The sequence below is a fragment of the Cygnus olor genome, chromosome Z, assembly GCF_009769625.2.
Source record: "Cygnus olor isolate bCygOlo1 chromosome Z, bCygOlo1.pri.v2, whole genome shotgun sequence".
NCBI classification, from domain to species: Eukaryota; Metazoa; Chordata; class Aves; order Anseriformes; family Anatidae; genus Cygnus; species Cygnus olor.
The window spans coordinates 9,292,251-9,314,701 of NC_049198.1; the positions used below are offsets into that span (position 1 = coordinate 9,292,251).

The window sequence follows — 22,451 nt, forward strand, 5'->3', positions numbered from 1 at the left end:
AGCAGAATCTAGCCCTTAAATATCTGTGAAGTACTGTTGTTCAATGTACAGAATGTGTAGTTTCCACCTCTGAGACTACTTGATTTCAGAGGTCAGTGAAATGCTACAGGCAGCTTCTTAAAAATGTCCTGACACAACAATTTTATGAACAAAAATGCTGTTCCATGAAATGAAAGTTTCACAGAAATATATTAAGTTCATTCAAATTTTGATGTAAGGGTGATGAAGATATTATTACAGTAGGATCAAATGAGTTATTTGTAGGTTTATTATTCTGTTCAGCTATTTTGTTTTGACTGTTGTACCAAGCTGGGATTTTAATATTTAGGTCAAAACTTCTCAAATTTGGTAGGATATCAGATACCATAACTAGTAGCACAAAGTTTCAAATGTTAGAGCTGAAACAAACCATTTCAACACCTTTGAAATAAAATACTGAAATTAAATATTCTAAGAAGTTTTAAAAAATGAAGATGGTCTTGTGGACCTTCTTTTGGTCCACAGAAAATCTATGTGGATTTGCATGATAACCAGTAATTTTTGTGTAGTGCTCTGGGAATTACTTGAATGCAGAACTAACCCAAGATCAATATTATTCTAACTATCTGCTGTGAGAAGGCGGCTGGATTCCACAGCTGGACTATGTTGTTGTAAAGAGTCTCAGTGCAAAAATTACATTTCTTTATTGTTTTTTTTTTAATTATTATTTTTATTTTTATTTAGGAAAGAGCATGTCAATCGGAGCCTACACCTTGTAAAAACTTTTCAGCCACTGCTAACCAGGTATATCCTTTTGACTGCATAAGTTTTCTTTAGAGTATACATAGGAAAATGAGATACGAGAAAGGAGAAACTAAACTGTTATCTTTGCATCCTTGCACTTGGATGACCTCCCATACTGGGGCTTTGATCTCTAGTTTAAATCTGAGAGCACGTTAACATGGCCATGTTTTCTGCCTTTATGGGTGAACTAGCTAATGGTTTATATTTCTAAGGTCAAAAGTTTCTGTTTAGCTGCTTTTGATTGATCACGAGCCACCCTGGACAGTTTGCTGTAGAGAGTCTTAAAGGCATGGAAAGAGGGAACCACACTGTGAAAATGGGTCTGGGCTAAGCAAGAACTGGGATGCAGCTGAACTCTACAGGAACAGGGACACAACTGCAGCTGTATGTTGCGGGCACTGACTCCTCCTGGGATATAGCTCTCTGAGTGGGGACTGCACTGTTGTTGAGGAATTTCCATCAATGCATGGGGTTAAGCTGGTCATTTAGGAGGAGCTGTGACCCAGCATTCACTACCTGGTCAGCTGCAGGACACCTCCATCAGAGGCAGGATTAATGGGCTCTCTCAAAGTGGAAGAACAAAATAATGAAAAAATATACATGACATGTCTGTTGCAATCTCCACTTTGAGCACTGTGCATACAGAATAGAAACCTCTGAAGATTTCCTGCAGCAGGGAGTTTACAGGGGTTCATGAAGTTTCTGAGAGTGTTGTCAAGATTTGATATACACAGATTTATTTATTTATTTATTTTGGTCTAAACTTAGCTATATGGGAAAGCAGTCAACAGGTTTCTAAAGCCTGAAGCTGAACACAATGAGAACTATAGCGTAAGACACATGGAAGGTCCTCACTCGAAGCCTGTTAAAATAGACTTGGGGCTGTTTTAGGTAGTAGGAAAGTGCCTCTTTATTCATGATGAAGAACTGTTCCACAATTGTTTTACATTATTTCCTCCATCTATTAAAAGTATGAAAAAAATATTCTGCATGATATTTTACATGTGAAACATGCTATAGCTTTATTTGGCAAGGGAATACAGCCAATTCTGCTGATTGCTTCTCACAGATGCTTACAAAGTATATCTGTGTTTATCACTGATACAAATCTTGTCTCAGACAATGTTATCAGTGTATGACAGGAACACCCAAGAGAAGGAATTAAGTAATGACAGCAACTAAAATGCTATTGTAGGCGAGCGATAGGAGGGGAAGGGAAGTTGTCTCTGTCAAGCTGAAGACTATAACCCAGTTTATTTCTGAACTTGAAATCACAGAGTAATTGGTCTGAGATCTTCAATCCCTTCAGCTGGAGTTTCCTTTCCCTTTCCCTTTCCCTTTCCGACAGTGAGGTGACCTTAGAGTTGGAGAATATATAGCTATTAAGATAACCAGGCTGTTGCTGAAATTTTGCCTGAAATGTTTGAAAACTAAGAGGAAGGCAGTGGCCTGACTGAAATGCATCTACACTAATGCACGCAGCATGGGTAACAAACAAGAGGAACTGGAAGCCATCGTGCAGCAGGCAGGCTATGACTTGGTTGCCATCACGGAAACGTGGTGGGACCACTCTCATGACTGGAGTGCTGCAATGACTGGCTATAGGCTCTTCAGAAGGGACAGGCAGCACAGAAGGGGTGGTGGTGTGGCTCTCTATATTAGAGAGTGTTTTGATGTTGTGGAACTTGAGGCTGGGACTGATAAGGTTGAGTCTCTATGGGTTAGGATCAGCGGGAAGGCCAACAAGGCAAGCATCCTGGTGGGGGTCTGTTACAGACTGCCGAACCAGGATGAGTAGACGGATGACGAGTTCTACAGGCAGCTGGCAGAAGTTGCAAAATCGTCAGTGCTTGTTCTCGTGGGGGACTTCAACTTCCCAGACATATTCTGGAAGCACAACACAGCCCAGAGAAAGCAGTCTAGGAGGTTTCTGGAGAGCATGGAAGATAGCTTCCTGGCGCAGCTGGTTAGAGAGCCTACCAGGGGAGGAGCCCCGCTAGACCTTCTGTTCACAAACAGTGACGGACTGGTGGGAGATGTGGTGGTCGGGAGCTGTCTTCGGCAAAGTGACCACGAAATGGTAGAATTCTCTATTCTTGGCGAAGCCAGGAAGGGGACCAGTAAAACTGCTGTCTTGGACTTCTGGAGGGCTGACTTTGAGCTGTTCAGGACACTGGTTGGCAGAGTCCCTTGGGAGGTGGTTCTGAAGGGCAGAAGAATCCAGGAAGGCTGGGCACTCTTCAAGAAGGAAATCTTAATGGCTCAGGAGCGGTCTGTTCCCATGTGTCCAAAGACGAGCCGGCGCAGAAGAAGACCAGCCTGGCTGAACAGAGAGTTGTGGTTTGAGCTTAGGAGAAAAAAGAGGGTTTATAATCTTTGGAAAAGAGGGCGGGCCACTCACGAGGACTATAAGGCTGTTGCGAGGCTATGCAGGGACAAAATTAGAAGGGCCAAAGCTCATCTGGAGCTCAATCTGGCTACTGCTGTTAAAGATAACAAAAAATGTTTTTACAAATACATCAACACCAAAAGGAGGACTAAGGAGAATCTCCATCCTTTACTGGATATGGGGGGAAACTTAGTTACAAGGGATGAGGAGAAAGCTGAGGTGCTTAGTGCCTTCTTTGCCTCAGTGTTTAGCAGCAAAACCAGTTGTTCTCTGGATACCCAGTACCCTGAGCTGGTGGAAGGGGATGGGGAGCAGGATGTGGCCCTCACTATCCACGAGGAAATGGTTGGCGACCTGCTACAGCACTTGGATGTACGCAAGTCGATGGGGCCGGATGGGATCCACCCGAGGGTACTGAGAGAACTGGTGGAGGAGCTGGCCAAGCCACTTTCCATCATTTATCAGCAATCCTGGCTATCAGGGGAGGTCCCAGTCAACTGGCGGCTAGCAAATATGACGCCCATCTACAAGAAGGGTCGGAGGGTAGACCCGGGGAACTATAGGCCTGTTAGTTTGACCTCAGTGCCAGGGAAGCTCATGGAGCAGATTATCTTGAGTGTCATCATGTGGCACTTACCGGGCAACCAGGTGATCAGGCCCAGTCAGCATGGGTTTATGAAGGGCAGGTCCTGCTTGAGGAACCTGATCTCCTTCTATGACAAAGTGACACGCTTAGTGGATGAGGGAAAGGCTGTGGATGTGGTCTACCTTGACTTCAGTAAGGCTTTTGACACCGTTTCCCACAACATTCTCCTCAAAAAACTGGCTGCTCATGGCTTGGACTGGCATATGCTTCGTTGGGTTAAAAACTGTCTGGATAGCCAGGCCCAAAGAGTTGTGGTGAATGGAGTCAAATCTAGTTGGAGGCCGGTCACTAGTGGAGTCCCCCAGGGCTCAGTGCTGGGGCCAGTCCTCTTTAATATCTTTATTGATGATCTGGACGAGGGGATCGAGTGCACCCTCAGTAAGTTTGCAGATGACACCAAGTTAGATGCGTGTGTCGATCTGCTCGAGGGTAGGAAGGCTCTGCAGGAGGATCTGGATAGGCTGGACCGATGGGCTAAGGCCAACTGTATGAAGTTCAACAAGGCTAAGTGCCGGGTCCTGCACCTGGGGCACAACAACCCCAAGCAGCACTACAGGCTGGGAGATGAGTGGTTGGAAAGCTGCCTGGCTGAGAAGGACCTGGTAGTACTGGTTGATAGTCGGCTGAATATGAGCCAGCAGTGTGCTCAGGTGGCCAAGAAGGCCAACAGCATCCTGGCCTGTATAAGAAGCAGTGTGGCCAGCAGGTCTAGGGAAGTGATTGTCCCCCTGTACTCGGCTCTGGTGAGGCCGCACCTCGAGTACTGTGTTCAGTTTTGGGCCCCTCACTACAAGAAGGACATGGAGGTGCTCGAGAGAGTCCAGAGAAGGGCGACGAGGCTGGTGAGGGGTCTGGAGAACAAGTCGTACGAGGAGCGGCTGGGGGAGCTGGGATTGTTCAGTCTGGAGAAGAGGAGGCTCAGGGGTGACCTTATCACTCTCTGCAGGTACCTTAAAGGAGGCTGTAGCGAGGTAGGGGTTGGTCTATTCTCCCACGTGCCTGGTGACAGGACAAGGGGGAATGGGCTAAAGTTGCGCCAGGGGAGGTTTATGTTGGATATTAGAAAGAACTTCTTCACTGAAAGGGTTGTTAGGCATTGGAATGGGCTGCCCAGGGAAGTGGTTGAGTCACCATCCCTGGAGGTCTTTAAGAGACGTTTAGATGTTGAGCTTAGTGATATGGTTTAGTGGAGGACTTGTTAGTGTTAGGTCAGAGGTTGGACTGGGTGATCTTGGAGGTCTCTTCCAACCTAGACGATTATGTGATTCTGTGGAAAAGATTTTCCTTGTTTTCTTTTTATTTTCTTGAAAATTTGGGTATTAAAAATACTTCAACATAAGGTCTTTTATCCTAAACTCTTCTACCTTATTGTTTTATCTTATGTTCATAATTCCCTCTTCCAAAGTTTTCTGTTCTGCTCTTTCTCTCACTCTTTTCATCACATCGTTTTGTCTTTTCCCTGATATTTGGAACATCTTTTCTTCTCACTTCTGCCTGCAAATTTATGACACAATACATTTTGTTTTGCTACATGTTTCTACCACCTTCTTTATTGTAGTGTTTCACTCTCCTTTTTGTATTTGAATCACACTCCTTCTCCTAAGCTGATGTGTTTTCTTTTTGCTGAAAGTAACATAAATGCTTCAGATACAGTACTAGCACTCCAATACTAATGAATAATTGTCAAGTGGAAAAATGACTTTTGGATCTACTCAAGTGAGACATTTCTGGCATGTGGCATAGCAGAAAATGTAAAACTGCTCTCAGTATCCATTTCATCATATGCTGCAGAGTTAGAGTCCAAGATTTAAATTGTGTTAAGCAGCTACAATTTAACTTTCCAACACCACATGAGAAATGTCATAAAGCAGATGTTTAATCCATGTTTCCTATTAAACACTGTAAATTAGCCAAACAGAGTGTCCTACAAAAAAGAATATGGAGTCAAAGCACCAAGAAGAGCTCCCCCAAGGGAAAGGAAGTTGTTAGGAATGCAATAACGTGTTCTCAGAGAGTAAGACGTGCCCCGTCAAGCTCTAAATATCCAGGGTTTCAATCCTTCATTTCTTGCATAATAAGCTTCTGTCAATGTTACCATTGTGAAGACTATCATATTTTTGTGATGATTTAGATGTTTGTTTTCTGGCATGCACCTAAATCCCGATAAATCCTGCCTTTGTCTGTCTCTCAGTGGGAGATCTATGATGCTTATGTGGAGGAGCTTCAGAAAATGGAAAAGTCAAAAGAGAAAGAAAAAACAAAAGCTCAGATAGCAAAGAAAGAAGAGAAGAAGAAGGGAAGAAAGTTAACTTCTCTGGAATCACAGGTACATTTCACAGTGCTGGAAGAAGTTTGCTCAGAGTGGTGGTGGATGCTTCCATAATGCAAGTCAGGTGAAATGCAGCAACGCATGCTGGCTATGTAGCAAGTTCTCTAGGTTGGCAAGTAATAAACTTAAGAAATGAAAATATTATTTTCTGCTAGGAACTGTATTTCCAAAACAGGAGTTACATTTTCGAGTTGCTGTACTTTTTATGAGAAAGCAACAGTGTGAAGCTATAATCTTGACTTCAAACCTTATTTCCAAGAGGGATCTGTGGCTTTTCTTTTTGTCCATTATCATGTTTGTGTCTCATTTTTGATTAGCATGTGAGGCATAAAAGAAATAAGTAGAAACACTCTGACTTTTCAAAGACTTTTCTATGGGATGCAGAGGTATTAAGTATAATCTTTTAATCTGAAAGGCAAATAAATTTAGGATTCCCTCAAAATTTTATTAAAGCACTGTAGTGAAAAACATTTCACTACTTGTTATTATTTTAATGATAATGCTATATAATTATGAAGTGTGTATTTTATAGTTGCATACATAATATATTGTATGTTATACATAATTCTGGGAGACTTGACCTGGATGGGTGTGATCTTTGATGCATTGTTATTCATTTAGTTGGAAAGTGACAGAAATATCTGTCTCCAAGGCTTGAAGTGCTGTGCCACGTTCATTAATTACACAGCGCGGTGCTATCTCAGTCGTGGTGATGTGACCATCCCAAGCAGAGGTCAGCTGCCCCGAGTTCTGTGGAGTTGCAGGGTGAATGGCAAGAGCTGCTGGCCAGGAGCAGCCTCCATAAGTCTGGTGTCTCAGAGCAGCAGGTATCGTAACTCCTGCCAGGCTCATAGCTCAGCTGGTGCTTTGGTCTTGCTGTGAGGCTGGCACTGACTCCTAGTCCAGGCTGCTCTGTCCGAAGGATTTGCTTCATGTTCCAAAATGTTTTCAGAGGGTTCAGGAGGTTTCTATTACCAGAGTTTAATCTATATAGAATAGCGGGTGGTTCTTTTTCTCCCCAACCTAAATTAAACCTAACTTGCATCTAGAATGAAAACTGAAATATTACCATATTGATTAGAGAAAAATGCACTGAGAACTGTAACACAGAAACATGGAATTTAGTTCTTAGTTTTCTCCTAGTACAGATGTAGATATATCAGTGTAGCTAAGGTGCATCTATGTAATATGAGCTGTCTCCTGAAACTGGTTTTAGCACTCTCATACTGTATGCTGCTACAACTATAGAGGATTTGGTTGGTTTAGCTTTCCCGGTAGCACTGTGCCATCAAAAGTCTTACAGCTTAAGCCGACCAGAAACGTGTTCTGACAGGATTCTGCCTGTGTACAGTGCCATTGAAATTCATGGTCCCTTCTAAGCTAATAAACCTTTCACCCGAGTGTCACAGAACTAAGCTTGAAGTCAGTGATACAATTACGAGCTTACAGAGTGGACTGCTAAAAGTTGATCATTAAAATGAAATAAAAATTCTACCAATGAAACAATATTGTAAAAACTGCTGCATTCTCAACTGACGACAGTGGGAATCTGAAATCCACTTCCCTCCTTTTGCTGCTTTGCCTTTCATTTGTAGCACTTACCAGAAGAATTGCAGGGAATCCAGCAAGTCAATATGCTGAAACAGTGAAAGGGAAAGCCTCTTTATGCAGAGCCAGCATCCAAAATTGAAACCCACTGTGAGGCTGGTGGGTCAGTTTGAAGTGTATGAAACTGCTGAATTTTCCAGTCCTTAATTGGAAACATTTAACCTGAACTAATCCAAAGCTAGACAGAGACTTAAAACAGGCATTACGTCTGGTTATGTGTAGCTGTATGTGTTTGAGCCCCTCGCTATAAGAAGGGTATTGAGTTGCTTGAGCGTGTACAGAGAACAGCAGCAAAGCTGGTGAAGGGACTAGAAAGCAAGTGTTACCAGGAGTGGCTGAGGGAGCTGGAACTGTTTAGTCTGGAGAAGAAGAGGCTGAGGGGAGACCTCATCGCTGTCTACAACTGCCTGCAAGGAGGGTGTCAGTCTCTTTTTGCAAGTGACAAGTGGTAGGACTCAGGTGACAAGTGATAGGACATGAATAAGCAGTCTCAAGTTTAGAGACAGGAGGTTTGGATTGGACAAGAGGAGGAATTTCTTCATGGAGAGGGTGATGAACCATTGCGATGGGCTGTCCAGGGCAGTGGTGGAGTCCCCTTCCCTGGAGGTTTTTAAGGTGTGGACGTGGCACTAAGGGACATGATTTAGTGATGGGAGTCGGAGAGTCTGGTTGATGGTTGGACTTTATTTGATTTTGCAGGAAATGGTAATTATGATATTTTCCAACCTTGATGATTCTATGATTCTATGGAAATTAAAGATTGATGACATCAGAATTTCTTCCTGTGTCAAGTTAGCAAATGTAAAAGTGGGTTTTGTGGAGCTTCCAATTCATAGGTTGTATAGTTTGGGCTACGCTTAGTGATTGGAACAGAGCTTTTCCAACTAAAGACTTGCTGAGGACATCCTGCCCTTGAGCATTGCTGAAGAGGAGCTGTGGAACATCAAGCAGGAGATGTGGCTGACCTGTGCAAAGGCTAAAATCAAGGATCTCAAGGCTAGAAATAGTAATTGATTTCCGCCACTGTTTCTGTAAGGCTAGCAACTGAACAGGAAGAGACTGTGATAGCTACTGAGAAAGCACAGGATTCAGCCCAAAGGGAAGAAGAGAAAGAAGTGAATGAACATTACTGAAGCTGGATCTCTGATGGAAGCTTTTACTATGATAAGAGATGATGAAAGAGAAGATCCAAAAACTCAAGCTGCAGCTGGAGATGACAGTAAGGGTCAGGTGAGGAGTTGAAAGCATAATGAATTAAAAGAATACTGAGGCCCAGAGAGCAGATGACTGGGTGAGGAAGAACATGATCCATGAAGAAGAATGTGGCCAAAGGCAGAGAAGAGAAAGAGCCTTGAAGTGGAAAAGAAGGGCCTTGCTATGGGAGAAGAGGTAGAATTAAGCCGCTCAATGCACTGAAGAATGAAGAGAAAAAGCAGGAAAGACATGGTTTGGTAAGAGAGAGGCAGCTATCAGAAAAGGGGATGGAGATAACCAGGGATTCCAGCTGAAGGAAGGATGAGTATGATATAAAGAACAATACGAGTGAATAAAAGACAGAATGACAGAAAGTATGTCTGTTGCCTGTGATGATGGGTTCTTTTAAAGCTCTCAGTATGTCTGTCACTCAAATGGAGCTAGAGAGAAGAGGATGTACTACATCCAAGAGCAGGGATACAACATATGAAACCTTTCCTCAGTTTTCAATAAAGGCAGTGTCCTGGTTTCAGTTAGGACAGAGTTAATTTTCCTCCTAGTAGCTGGCAGGGTGCTATGTTTTGGATTAGGATGAGAAGAACGCTGATAACATGCTGATGTTTTAATTGTTGTAGAGCAGTGCTTACACCAAGCCAAGGACTTTTCAGCCTCTCTCTGTCCTGCTAGCGAGCAGGCTAGGGATGCAGCAGAAGCTGGGAGGGGACAGACCCAGGACAGCTGACCCAAACTGGCCAAAGGGGTATTCCATACCATCTGACGTCATGCTGAACAATATATAGGGGTGGCTAGCCGGGGTGGAGGGGTGGCCGGCTGCTCGGGGATAGGCTGGGCATCGGTCAACGGGTGGTGAGCAATTGCATTGTGCATCACTTATTTCGTACACATTATTACTATTAATACTATTATTATTATTATTATTGTTGTTATTCTTTTCCCTGTCTTAATAAACTGTCTTTGTCTCAACTCACAGGCTTCACTTTCCCGTTTCTCTCCCCCATCCCGGAGAGGGAGGGGGGAGGGTGAGCGAACGGCTGTGTGGTGTTTGACTGCCAGCCGGGCTAAACCACAACAGGCAGCAAAATAGAAGATGAAGAACATGGAATACCAAAGAGGAATGATACAAAATTTTCTGAGATGAGAGTAGTTGGAAGCAGAGAGAAACAGGCAGAAGCATTGTATCTGCTTGTCCTGTTCTTACTGTTCCTGAACCATCTGCTTATGGCTCTGATTAAAGAGAGAATCCTGGCCTAGAGATACTCGTGGTCTGATCCAGTACGACCCTCCTCATGTTATGTGAGCAGAGAAATTAGGGTGTCTGAGGTAGAAGCAAAATTAAGCAGAGCTTAATACACCTAAGTTGATGAAAGCTGGCTCCTCTCACTGTGAGGTGACAAGACATGAAATCACAAGCGTAATAATAAGGATCACAGGGGTGGAGCTATGTAATTGGAGAATAACAAGGGTAGATTATATGTAAGAGGCATAAAAATGGTTCCATTAGTCTGACTTGTACCAACACGTGGCAATAGATTTAATTTGGAGGGAAAAAATACAGAAATGGGAGTAAATATGAGAAAATAACATATGTGTTTGCCAAAGGTAGGCTGTATCCAAGTAATCTCATCTTTCTTCTTTGGTAAGAGAAAAGTTGTGGTTTCCCTTAACACGGAGAGCATAGTAAAGATAATCTAGCTGAAGTTCTGTAAAGCTATTGCTATAATGCCTTTGGGGAAATGATTAGGTAAACCAGAAAGGTTGTTACTGGTACAGACTGAAAGGACTGGTGGAGAGGAAGGCTGGGCATTTTAGAATATTAAAAAATCTTAGATAAGGTGAGGGCTTACTGTTGAAATGACAGGGAGAAACATGAGTGTATCAGCTGGCGAGTTATGGCTATGAAATGACAGGTACATTGCTAGAGAATTGTGTATGAGGGTTAGCAGAGAAATGTTATTTCTGTTAAGTCTGTCCCACAATTGCACTTCCTGTTTCTGAGATATGCCCAGTGAGATAGCCCAGACCACAGGTTTATAATTATCATTTGGAAGCTCATGGATGACCGGCAGTTATTTTTGAAATAACGGCTGAAGCCCAAATGCAATTAACCTTCACATCAGTGTTCGCTTGCTGCTGTTCAACACAAGGAGAGTTACCAACTCCCTTGTCTTCATTCTGCTGTTTACAGCGTGTCAGTATTAAAAAATAATGAAAATGAACAAATGAGCACAATTCTGGAAAGGAATAACTACTTGACAGGATTCAAACTGGGGGACTTTATTTGGGATTTGCAGTGGGTGTTTGCAGTGCATTGAGGTGTTGGCTGGGCAACAGAGAGCAACACGTCTGTACCATGCTTTTTTCTTTGAAAGCCTGGAGTTCTTATAGTAGCAGTGTATGTATTGCAAGAGAGATGAGCAGTTATTGCATTGGTTTTAGGGTGGGGTTTGTCTTCTGGATATAGTGATATATCAACAGAAGCCTTGTTTCATGCTGCAAGGAGTGTGGAGTTGCACATTGCAACTGGCCAGCTGCTGAGAGGCAAATGTGAAATAATTAGTGTTGATGAATAGTAGAACAAGACCAGAACATTTATTTTCAAAGTAACAGCCCATTATCTATCTTAACATATGATTCAAGTAACATTATTGCTGTTCTAAAAATAATTTATACACGGAAATAAATGAAACAAATTTGTTAGCTGATTAGCTCTCATTTGGCTAGCTACCCCAGAGTTGCCCTACAAAGAAAAAAATCAGTTTCAAACAGATCTTTAAAAAATGAAATTATGCGTATCATTTCCACTGAAGATTTATTTCAGTAGGATACAGAATAAATCAAACCTGAAATAACACAGGATCCAGTGAGAAAATGACTTACTCTGATGCAGTTTAATGCTAAAAAATGTAGATATTCATGGCTGCATTGCTAACAGCTTAGCTACCTAATAGGAAAGCTCACTTAAAGCTGTTTCAGTTCATCTGGACAGTTTCCTGCATTGCAGAAAGCGTTCCACTGGATAATGCATTATTTCTGTAATTACAGGGTCTTTTTGTTTTAAGCTGCTTATCAATGACAGCAACAACACAAGAGATTTTATAGATGTTGCAGGATCTAGCATTCATCTTTGAGAACACAATAAAGCAAGTCTTGTCTTCTGCTCTTCAGTCCAGAATGATGATGTCTCAGGTTGGAAATTCAGAAAGTTTGCAGTGCAGCTTTCCTTGGATGTGTAAGAAAGAGAACAAGAGCTACAGTTTTCCTCATGTCTGTAGGGTACAGCACTGCCATTCTTCCCCAGCTCCTTCCAATAGCACAGGCATGTTAAAAGGGAAGAGGGATTTTTTTCTGCGTAGTAGGTGAATAACAGCTTAGCTAACACACCTGACGAACCAGCAGGACTCTGGAGGACCCATTCTTTATACCTAGTAACGATGACTTTTTCAGTGTTGGAGAGAAAATTATTTATTGCTCTTTGCTTTTTCTAAAACAAGTTGTAACCTTTTCAACATTTAACCCCTGTCAATTAAGCTTATTCAGAGCAATATACTGGTGGCAGCCAATGTCATTTTTGTAGTCATGATCCCAATATTGCTGGACAAGTGTTAGCGAAGGTGAATAGATTTTTTTTTCCTTTTTTTTTTCTGGGAAGCGTTTTAAAGAACAACAGGTCTTGTTGTGGCAGAAGCAGTAATAGCATCTTAAAGTCAAAAGAGTGAAATCCCAGCAATTGAGAGTATTGATTTCTACCTGGGATGTTTCAAGCATCCTCTTTCTCTCCCTCTTTCAATTTCTCTCAATACTTATGAAGTCCTAGTGTCTAAGGAATATTTTGCAGAAAATCAAACTGTTAACGTTTGAAAACATATGTCCCTGTGCTTTCTAAAATTCTTAACATGGCAGTAAATTCTCTGTGTGGTTCTCAAGAAGTCCTCCCACCAACCTAGGAAAAAACTGAAGAACACGAGAGTGGTCACGCTGATTTAAATCAGGTCTCTAACCATAAGAGAATGTGGAGAACACAGCAAGTGTACATCTTACCTCTCCCAGCCCCAAATATTCTTCCAGCCTTCAATACTTTCAGTTGTTTCCTAGGCTTGATGTGGTTTGGCACATAGATGGAAGTATCTGTTCAGTCTTCCTTGAACCCATGTAAAATTCTTGCATTTGCAACAGCCTTTGACAGGGAGTTGCACAGATGTCGTGCTTCTGTAAGTCACCTCATTTTCTTTGTTTTTAAGTTGATTTCCGCTAACTTCACTTGACAGCCCTACTTTGTGTATTGGAAGAGGCAGTGACTAGTCATCTACTGTCCATCTTCTCAGCTTTTTTTTGGATTTCACAGACCTGTTTCATGTCTTCTTATGCCATCTCCTCCAGACTGGCAAGTCTCAGCCTACTCAGTTTTTCCTAGAACAGAAACTATCCCAGACCATGAGTCATCCCTCTTGCTCTTCTGCAAACTTTTCCAAGTTCTACTTTATCCTTTCTGAGGTGGGAAGAGACTGTAGACATTAATGAAGATGCAGGCAAACTGTGAATTTATAAAAAGTGTTATAGATTATAAGAAATGCTTTTTTTTCTTTTCTTTTTTTCTCCTTTATGCTCTTGCAGCAAGACTCTGTTTTTGTTGAGTTTGTGCAGGGCCCAAGAAAGAAGCAGAGGGCTGGGATGCACGTAATCCAATGTTATGTTCTTGGTTCTGATTGTGACTGTGCAATGGTTTTGACAAGTCATTTCATTTTTTTTCTTTTAATGTCCAGACCACTCTGTGGGCTATGCCAAGGATGGCAAGTTTCTTTTTAGTGTCCTCACTGTGAAGGAAATCATGCTGTGCTGGCAGCCATCAGTCCCTGGCAGGGGTTTGAAGATGAAAAGCTTTGAAACCCTGATGAGACTTTGTGGCAGCAGTTGTAGAGGGGGATTCAGGTCCTTGGAGCAGCATGCTGTCAGAGCACTTTCCATATGCCTTGGTATTCTCACATCGTTATGCAGAGCTGTGCTGTCATCGTCCTCGTGGTCCTGCACAGTCTGGGTGCTTTTAAGCTCTGTCCCTCCAGTTGCTGGCACATAGACCTATTGTCCTACTTGCTAGTTAGTTCATCTTGGATTTTGCTTGTGTTCAGCCAAGCACACACACAGGATTGAACACTCGCATAGAAAGAAACTGTTTAAACTATTTAAAAAAAAAGTAACAATATCAATTTAATTAATAATATTAAACTGTTAAAAGTTTAAAAAGAAGATGGGATGAGACTATGGTGATCAGGCACTGGGCTCAATCAGATGAGCGTACCAACCTGCCACGTGCTGGCAGTTAAAAAATTACCTTGGGACTGCTGGCCTTGTGAGATGCAACTCCCCCAAAGGTCTCCAATAGCTGCATACCTGAAGCTCTTCCTGCATACCTTCACACCTGCAGGTTTGCCCACGTGTGGTGTTTCTTGGCAAGGAGGATGGGATTTTCCACAGTATCAAAGCAATTTCAACAAAAGCTGGATAGCAAGCTGCCCTTTGCATGTTTATTTTATGTTGTACAAGCTCATGGGTCTATGTATACATCAAGTTGGAATTATCCAGTGATTAACTGGAGGATTTCTAAATCCTGTGATTGTAACTTAAGCCATGATACCCTAAAGCTCTCCAGGCAGATACGAGAGGATGCTGATGCATGATCAAACATGACTGTGTTACTGAAGCTAATGAACTATTATCAAGTGAGGTAGGGGAGGGATTGTGTGTGTGCTTTTAGCTCATCCCATCATGAGATAAAATGGATGAGCTGAGGAAGACAAGACTCTAACCATCTTCACAGACAAGTGCCTTCTGATTGAGCTAAATCAGGAACAAATTCTGAAGTTACTGCAGCTCAGGTATGGATGGCATCGTGCTGAACTTACAGATTTATTGCCTTAATTCAAGTGCCCTTATCATTACTTGCTATTGAGATGCTTCAAATTATCCTTTAGCCCAGATGAAAAGACTCAAGTTTTTAAGTCACAAAAGGTCTGAAGGACTTGTAAAAAGGATATAAATTTTCTCTTCCTTTTTTATCTTTTTCAACAGAGTGATGATATAACCAAGATCTCAAAGGCTGCTAAAATAATGGAGCGAATGGTGAATCAGAACATATTTGATGACATTGCACAAGGTACGGCCCTGCAGGGAGATGCTGTTCGCACTTGAGCCCGAATTCCTGCAGATGAGTGGCCACAGCTGTAGCAAGAATCACAATAGATCCTTTGGGGAAGCTAGGAGGAATTTCGGCAAAAGATACCAAGGCAGAGGTTGACAGTGGAAGATTGGAGTGCAGTTAGTGCCTCAATGTGAGCAACTGGTTGGTTACCTTCTGGCATGCTGGTGCCTCCAGTGCCGAATGTTAGAGAAACAGGGCTAAAATGAGCAGGGCTAGCAATTGCTCACTCACACAAGGCAAACAGGACAGCAGACTGCTATCACTTAAAGGAAATGCCCATCAGCCCTGTTTGGAGTAGGGTGGGCCAGCAGGTCTGGTAAGCGTTGTCCTGATGCACTGCCCTCCCTAAGCAGTTGGTTCCCTCCTGCATGCAGGTGCTGGTGACAAATCAGCCAGTGCAGAGCAGCACTCCTGCTGGCATACAGCCCCCATCCACGAGACATATGTAGTGTTGATATTATTTTGCAAGGGTTTTTCTGTCTTTGCTCAGCCACCTCCTGAAAGGCCACATCTAGCTCAGGGAGTGGCTTGAGGTCATTCCTTGCTCGGGGCTGCTGCTTTCTTTTTCATCCTTTGTGTGCTTTCAGACCATCAGCTTTTTGGTGTAAGGACTTCGTACTTGTTAAAGTGCATTTAGAAGACTTAGGTGCTGTTTTGGTGTTGGGATGTAAGGACTGAGATGGTTTTTATACTAACAGTTGGGTCGTACAGAGGCCATGAGGCTCTTTCAAAGCTTATCTGTTACTACAGCATGCTGATGTATTTCGGGTTTATTCGACAAGACGTATTCTTTGATTTTTGGTTTTAGATTTTAAATATTTTGAGGATGCCTCCGATGAATACAGGGACCAGCGAGGAACCCTCCTCCCTCTCTGGAAGTTCCAGTATGACAAAACCAAGAGACTTGCAGTTACTGCCATCTCCTGGTAAGTTTCTTTAGTGCAAACTTGCCCTCAGCTGTTTTGGAGATGAGTGCAATTAATTGTCATGCCACCTTACAAGGCAGTGCAGGTTTCTGTGGGTGTACTTTTTTGAATAATTGCAGTCAGCTACTTTCACAACACCTAAACATGCCAGGTGCTTCTGGATGGGAAGCAGCTTGTGTGAGGCTGAGTATGCCAGGCTTGGGACGTTCAGCAAAAGGTGAAGGTACAGCAGGCTTGGGGCAGTGCTAGGACAAAATGAGTACAGTTAGCAGAGCAAATAAGAGCCCCTTCTTGGGAAAGCAGAATAGACATATCGTGTCTTTGGATATGCCAGGCAGTGGAAGCAGGGACATGTGGCCTGGGATGCCATCTGGATGTACAGGGATGGGCTCAGGAAAGCCAAGGCACAGATGGAACTGAACTTAGCAAGGGATTCAAAGAATAACAAGGAGGGATTCTATAGGTACATTGGTCAGAGAAGAAAGGCCAAGGAGAGCGTACCCCCTCTGATGGATGAGAAAGGAAACATGGAGAAGGCTGAGGTACTCAACATTTTTTTGGCCTCAGTCTTCACTGCCAGTCAGGCTTTCTGTCTCTCTCAAGTTCCTGAACCTGTAGGCAAGGGCTGGGGGAGCAAAGTCCCTCCCACTGTAAACAAAGAGCAAGTCCAAGACCACTTGATGAAACAGAGCAGGTACAACTTTATGGGACTGAATGAGATGCATCCCAGGGTCCTGAGGGAACTGGCTGATGTAGCTGCTAATCCACTCTCCATCGTATTTGAAAAGTTGTGGCAGTCAGGTGAAATCCTCAGTGACTGGAAAAGGGGAAACATCACTCCCATTTTCAAAAAGGGTAGAAAGGAGGACCTGGGACCTCACAGACCAGTGAGCCTCACCTCTGTGCCTGGAAGATCATGGAACAGATCCTCCTGGAAGCAGTGTCAAGGCACATGCAGGACAAGGAAGTGATCCAAGCCAGCACAGCGTGTTTATTTCTGGTCAGTCCAAAAACTGTCACTGTTTTTAAGGTACCACTTTAAAATCAACTCTCTTTTTTTTCTGAGGTGCTGTTATCGTGGTAATTACCGTGAAAAAATACTCATCAACAACCTGGATGAGTCCTTTACTTTTTAACATACTTGATTCTCCCCAGAACTGTTTTGATCATGCACATAAATGTGAGACTTACATAGCCCCTGCCTTGTGCTCCTCTGCAGCCAAGCCTCTTCTCACTTGTTTGTGGAGCAGTGTGATCACATCTATGTCTTGCCAAAGAGGATCTATGGAGAGACAGAGCAGGACTGCAGTCTTCTGTCTTTTCAAGCCATTGCAGTTACTATACTGTAATAGAATATTGAGGATGTAGTTGTGTGAGAATTACAAAATAGCACTAAAATGAGGTATAAAATTGAGGATAAAAGGGATCTTTTATAGGTAGCTTGTGTTGCAGTTATTCTTGCCTCAAGGAAATTATAACAGAAAGATGGCCCTGGAATTGGAAGAATGACCCCAAATTGCTTTATGTAATAAGCTTTTCTAATTTAATTTTTGTTCTCATATTGTTAGCAGTGACAATGCATTTAGTGGATAGAGCAAGACAGGAGCATTAGGATGCCTAGGTATTAGCCCAAATGAAGAATGAGAAAAGTTTTTATTTTTTCAGTTCAGAATAGTCAGAGAAAAGAATCATCAGGTAAGTTTCATTTCCATTCATTTCAGTTCCATTTGTTTCACAGAAATTTTTGTCATTGGTTGTGCTGTGTGATCTTCGGGCCAGCAACAGTATTGAACTTTGTCCCATGTAAACCCTACCCTAACTGTCCACAAACAGCAGAAGTTGTAAAGGTAGATGTTTTTCAAATAAAGGGATTTAAGAAGGCATAATAGCTAATTACTCAGTCAGTATGCTTCAGAAAATATGCTGCTCATCTTTTCAGTCAGAAGAGAGTTTCCCTTCCTGGTCTGTGGTAATGATCGTGAATTTTTTAAATGATAGCTGTTTCTTGAAGCATCCATCATTATTTAGTGATAGGTAGGGAAACTAAGTTTATTGGGTATTGTTCTTTTGTGGGTTAGAAACTCCTTTATTCTTGCTTCTGAAAGATGGATACCACCACATTACTGCCTTTTTCCTTTCCTCAAAGACAGCATTTTTAGAAGTGAAGATTACATGATCATGAAGTGCACAGGCAAAGAAGTGATGGAGATTGACGTTGTATCTCAGTCTTTGCCATTTTTATCCTTTTCATCTACTGCTGTGGTCTTCAGATGTTCTGTTTCTTGTATGCATATTGAGTCCGGAAGAATTACTCATATGTGAACTTTACTAGTGCATATATTCAAAGGGTCAAGCCTTTAGACTGTATGTAACCCTGTGGGAATGGGCTTCGATGTTAATGTGTGAAACACTGTGCATTTCTGTGGAAGAATATGGTTAATAATAAATGAAAACTTATATGAATTTTCTCATTACAGGAATCCAAAGTACAAGGACCTATTTGCAGTGGGATACGGCTCTTGTAAGTAATAAATGCAGAAGTATCATTGAGGGATTTAAAATATTAAACTGGTGCATTGAGATTAAATCATATTATACTGCACAGATTGCTTCTCATAGAAAAGACTCACCTGATTTCATAGCTGTAAATTAAGATTTATCTCAAGATAGGAATTACACCTTTACGTTCTTTGACATGAACGTCCTTCCACAAATAAATAGGTGTAGGCAATGTTAGCCAGGGCTTCTGGTTTATGAAAGTGCTGACTCTCCCTTTGGTCAAGGACTTACCTCTAGAAGCACCACTTAATTCTTTTTTTTTTAACCTGATGGTCTGTGATTGGCATTTCCCTGTTGCCACTCTTCTGATTGCTGAAAGACCAGACGTTTTTTCAGAAGCTAATGGTGAAATACTTCTCTAAATGTAAACTCATTGTTCTCTTGTAGGGGGACATCTTCTAGGGATGTCTCGGAAGACAAGCTCTCCATTAGGGCACATCAGGCCTGTATGTTGTGAAAAGGCACCTCCCATGCTGTAGTGTCTGGGATTAGATATGTGATAATTATGAGCAGCTATGGACATCTCTGGTTCAGATTTTCCTGTGTTAATCTGTAATTGTAATTTCTATCCAATATTATTGCTCTCACATTCAGGAAATAGAAAAGAATTCTAACAAGTTGATATTTTCTCACCATTTTTGTGCTGTTTTGCTGTTTGCCTTACATCTACCTGCTCAGTTTATCTTTGGGTTGTTTTCTGTTTGATTTGTTGTTGTTTTTGTTTGTTTGTTTTGTTTTTCATTTTACAACATGGGAATCATATCAACAACCTTGCTTTTCCTCCTGTTCAGTGTCTCTTATTGCTACAGACAAATTGACTGCTGTATTCTGAATTCTTTTCTTCACATCTCCCCTTTACTCCTGCCTAGACAGAATAGTTAAGTCACTGTGAATAAACTTTCTCTCTTCCATTCTTCCACTCGCTTCTCTTTTCTAGCTCTACCCAAAGTGCTGGCTATAATGAATAGCTTCTTAGGGAAGGGACAGCATTCTAGTAGATCCCCCCAGCACCATTGCTTCGCAGACGTGGTGAAAACTTAATAACCAAAGTTATTAAGCAAGTATTCTTTATTATGGTGCTGGGTGTGCGGGGGATCGTGCCTAACACATACACACAGGGTTACTGGCAGTGTGCTTCTATTAATGGGATATATGCACGTTCATTTCATTTCCTGTAAGTCTCTTGCATATTCATTAGGTCTCTGAAGAATTATTAACATAGGTTCCTGCCCCTATTCGCATGTGTACTGGAGTCCTTAGGTGGTCATTGGGGTGTACTCTGGTGGTCTTTTGGTGAAGGCCAGAAGTCTTCTTCACTGCTAAACTTCTGACCCGTCTTTTTTTTTTTGACAGACTTCAGCAGTCCAAGCCTGTTTTTGCTGGTTCTATTATCTGTGTGTATGCTGTCTTTTCCTCCCTTATCTTTAGGGTCGTCCTGTCCTTATGGTCGATATACAACATACTCTCTGTCTCAGTCCTGTCCTTGTGGTTAATATACAACATACAGCTGTATTAGCTAAAACCTGCAAAATCAACATCCTTTACCTTGTTCCTTGTCTCAAAATCCTAAAGGAAGGAGAGCAGTTGTGAGACAAGTTTTCATGAGATCTTTCTCACACAGGTCTTTCTGAAGCAGGTAGTGTTGGCTCCTCAATTTTATCTTTTCAGCAGGGTACTCTGTAAACTTCTGAGGTCATTTAGAAGTGCCTCTGGGACTTGCTAGGACTCTGGTCTTTCCCACTATGTAGTTCATGTTCAGTCACATTGCTGACATTTTCATGTAGTGAATGGTGACTAACTAACTTTGCTTAAGATGGGGTGATGTTAGTTAAAATGAATACAGAAGAACTACCAAAATCCCAAACTATTTCAAGTCTCCACTGTTGTGTTTTTTTTTTTCTCAGAGCTAATGAAAGCCACAGCAGTACCCTACCTGCCCTCCAGGGCATCTGCTCCTGGGGAAGATGTCCCCACCTGGCTTACCATTTATTCTGAAATGAAGCAGAGAGGGGCTGAGAAAAGAACAGTATTGCAAAGGAAGCAGAGCCTTCTCCTTGCTTCAAGAAAAGGGTAGGCTACAGAATGGTACTCATAATTTGTGAGAGGGACCAGGTGTTTTGACCAGGTCAGTGTCCCCATCATTTCTAGCAGGAGAACTGTCCTTCTTCTCTGAGTGTTAGTATTTATTTTTTTAAGTAAAACCTGACTCTGCTGTAGAACACTAATAATCCTTTGTCTGGTTTGAAATCAGTCATGGGGCTACAGGTAACCAGCATTTGAGAATTGCATATAGCAGGATTAGTAACTGAAATTTTTACCCTAAGCACTACAACGCCTGGAGTTCTTTATGGAGGACAGAGAGTAGGGGAGCCAGAGAGAGGACCTTGTCAATAGGAACATCTTTGCCCACCAGCCATTTCGGTTGCTCTGTGTCTGCTTGCATATTACAGGTGGACATTTTTTGCTACCATTCTTCAGGCTGGAAAAGTTATAGTTTGTTGTGAATATTCGGAACTAATAAGGCAAGTTGTTTGGTGTTTATTTTAAGGATACACCTTTTTTGAGTGGATGCTGAAGGATCTCAACTGTGATAAAATGACTAGTGAAACTGAGTGTTGAGAAATGTAATGCATGTGGAATAAAAAGCTCAGCACTGGGCTCAAAGGAAATTGCTGTTATTCAGGAAAGTAGTCTTGAGGTCATTGTAGGTGTTTCTTTTCAAACATTCGGTAGTGCTCAGCAGGAGTCAAAAAGGCAGATCAAAAACTGATGGGAATTATGAAAGAGAAATAAAACAAAACTTCTGGATACAGTAGAAACAAAATAGCTACATATAAAGGAACAGTAGAAACAACAATAGAAAAATAAAGAGAACAAGACAAGATCTGTGATATATTGACATCTTGATTACTGTGTGCCGTTCTGGTTTTGAACTCTGAAGAAGAATGCGTTAGGCTGTGGGAATATGGAAAAAGGTCCAGAAAAAGGCAACAAGAATGATCAGAGATATATATGATGACTTTACTATCAGAGAGCATAAACAGACTAGGACTCTTATAATAGATAAGGGAGAGGGGATTTGATATGGCTTTATAGAATCCTGAATGGCAAGAAGACAGTGAAAAGGTGTCAAATGTTCATTATTGCCTATAACACAAGGATGAGAAAGACCTTATGAAATTATTGAGCTGCAGGACTGATGCAAATTTAAAATAGAATAATATGATACGTAATGAAATTGTGGACCTTTTCTTCTTGTCCTCTGTGCTCTGGAGGACAAGGATATACATGGAATCTAAAGATCAATTTACAGAAGGGCAGTTTGCTGCTGGCGATTACCAAGGACAAGTTCTCTGATTCAGTAAGTTCATAACTGCAAGTTTCTGGAAACTCTGAGGATGTACAAGTGGACAGACATATTCTCTGTGATTCTTGTGCTCTTTAAGCAGTTGCTACTTTGTACTCTTGGAGAGAAGACACTTGGCTACAGGAGCCTTTGGTGTGGTCCCAAATAGCAGTTCTTACGTATTTCTCTGTGATCTAACAATAAAACCAGCTGGGTTGTCTTCATTTATGCTAGTAAGGATTGCATTCTGTGTGCAGTATTGCAGCATTTCATTTTTCTCTTAAAATGACACTTTTCTCTTGAAGTTAATTCCATCTGGGCCCAAGAAAAGTTCCTGTTAGTTTGCTGAGAAACATAAATTGGCCTGGCAATTTCTTTAGTACGGCAGGCAGCAGGTATTCTAAAGAGCAGATTAGGATCAGTCTTTGTAAAAGAAGGCATGTCAAGAAATGCTCAG

The 22,451-nt window shown here is 41.9% G+C and overlaps 1 protein-coding gene across 4 annotated transcripts in view; it reads left to right on the plus strand.

Moving 5' to 3' along the window:
* DNAI1 (dynein axonemal intermediate chain 1) overlaps positions 1 to 22,451 on the plus strand; it is a 143,652-nt gene that overhangs the window by 18,862 nt on the left and 102,339 nt on the right. For 3 of the 4 annotated variants that reach the window (XM_040542104.1, XM_040542105.1, XM_040542107.1), the window contains exons 8-12: positions 724 to 783; positions 6,010 to 6,144; positions 15,034 to 15,118; positions 15,972 to 16,089; positions 18,567 to 18,610. In XM_040542104.1, the coding sequence (XP_040398038.1) occupies positions 724 to 783; positions 6,010 to 6,144; positions 15,034 to 15,118; positions 15,972 to 16,089; positions 18,567 to 18,610 (442 nt within the window). The remainder of the gene's footprint in view (positions 1 to 723; positions 784 to 6,009; positions 6,145 to 15,033; positions 15,119 to 15,971; positions 16,090 to 18,566; positions 18,611 to 22,451) is intronic. The other variant, XM_040542106.1, reaches the window with a different exon arrangement.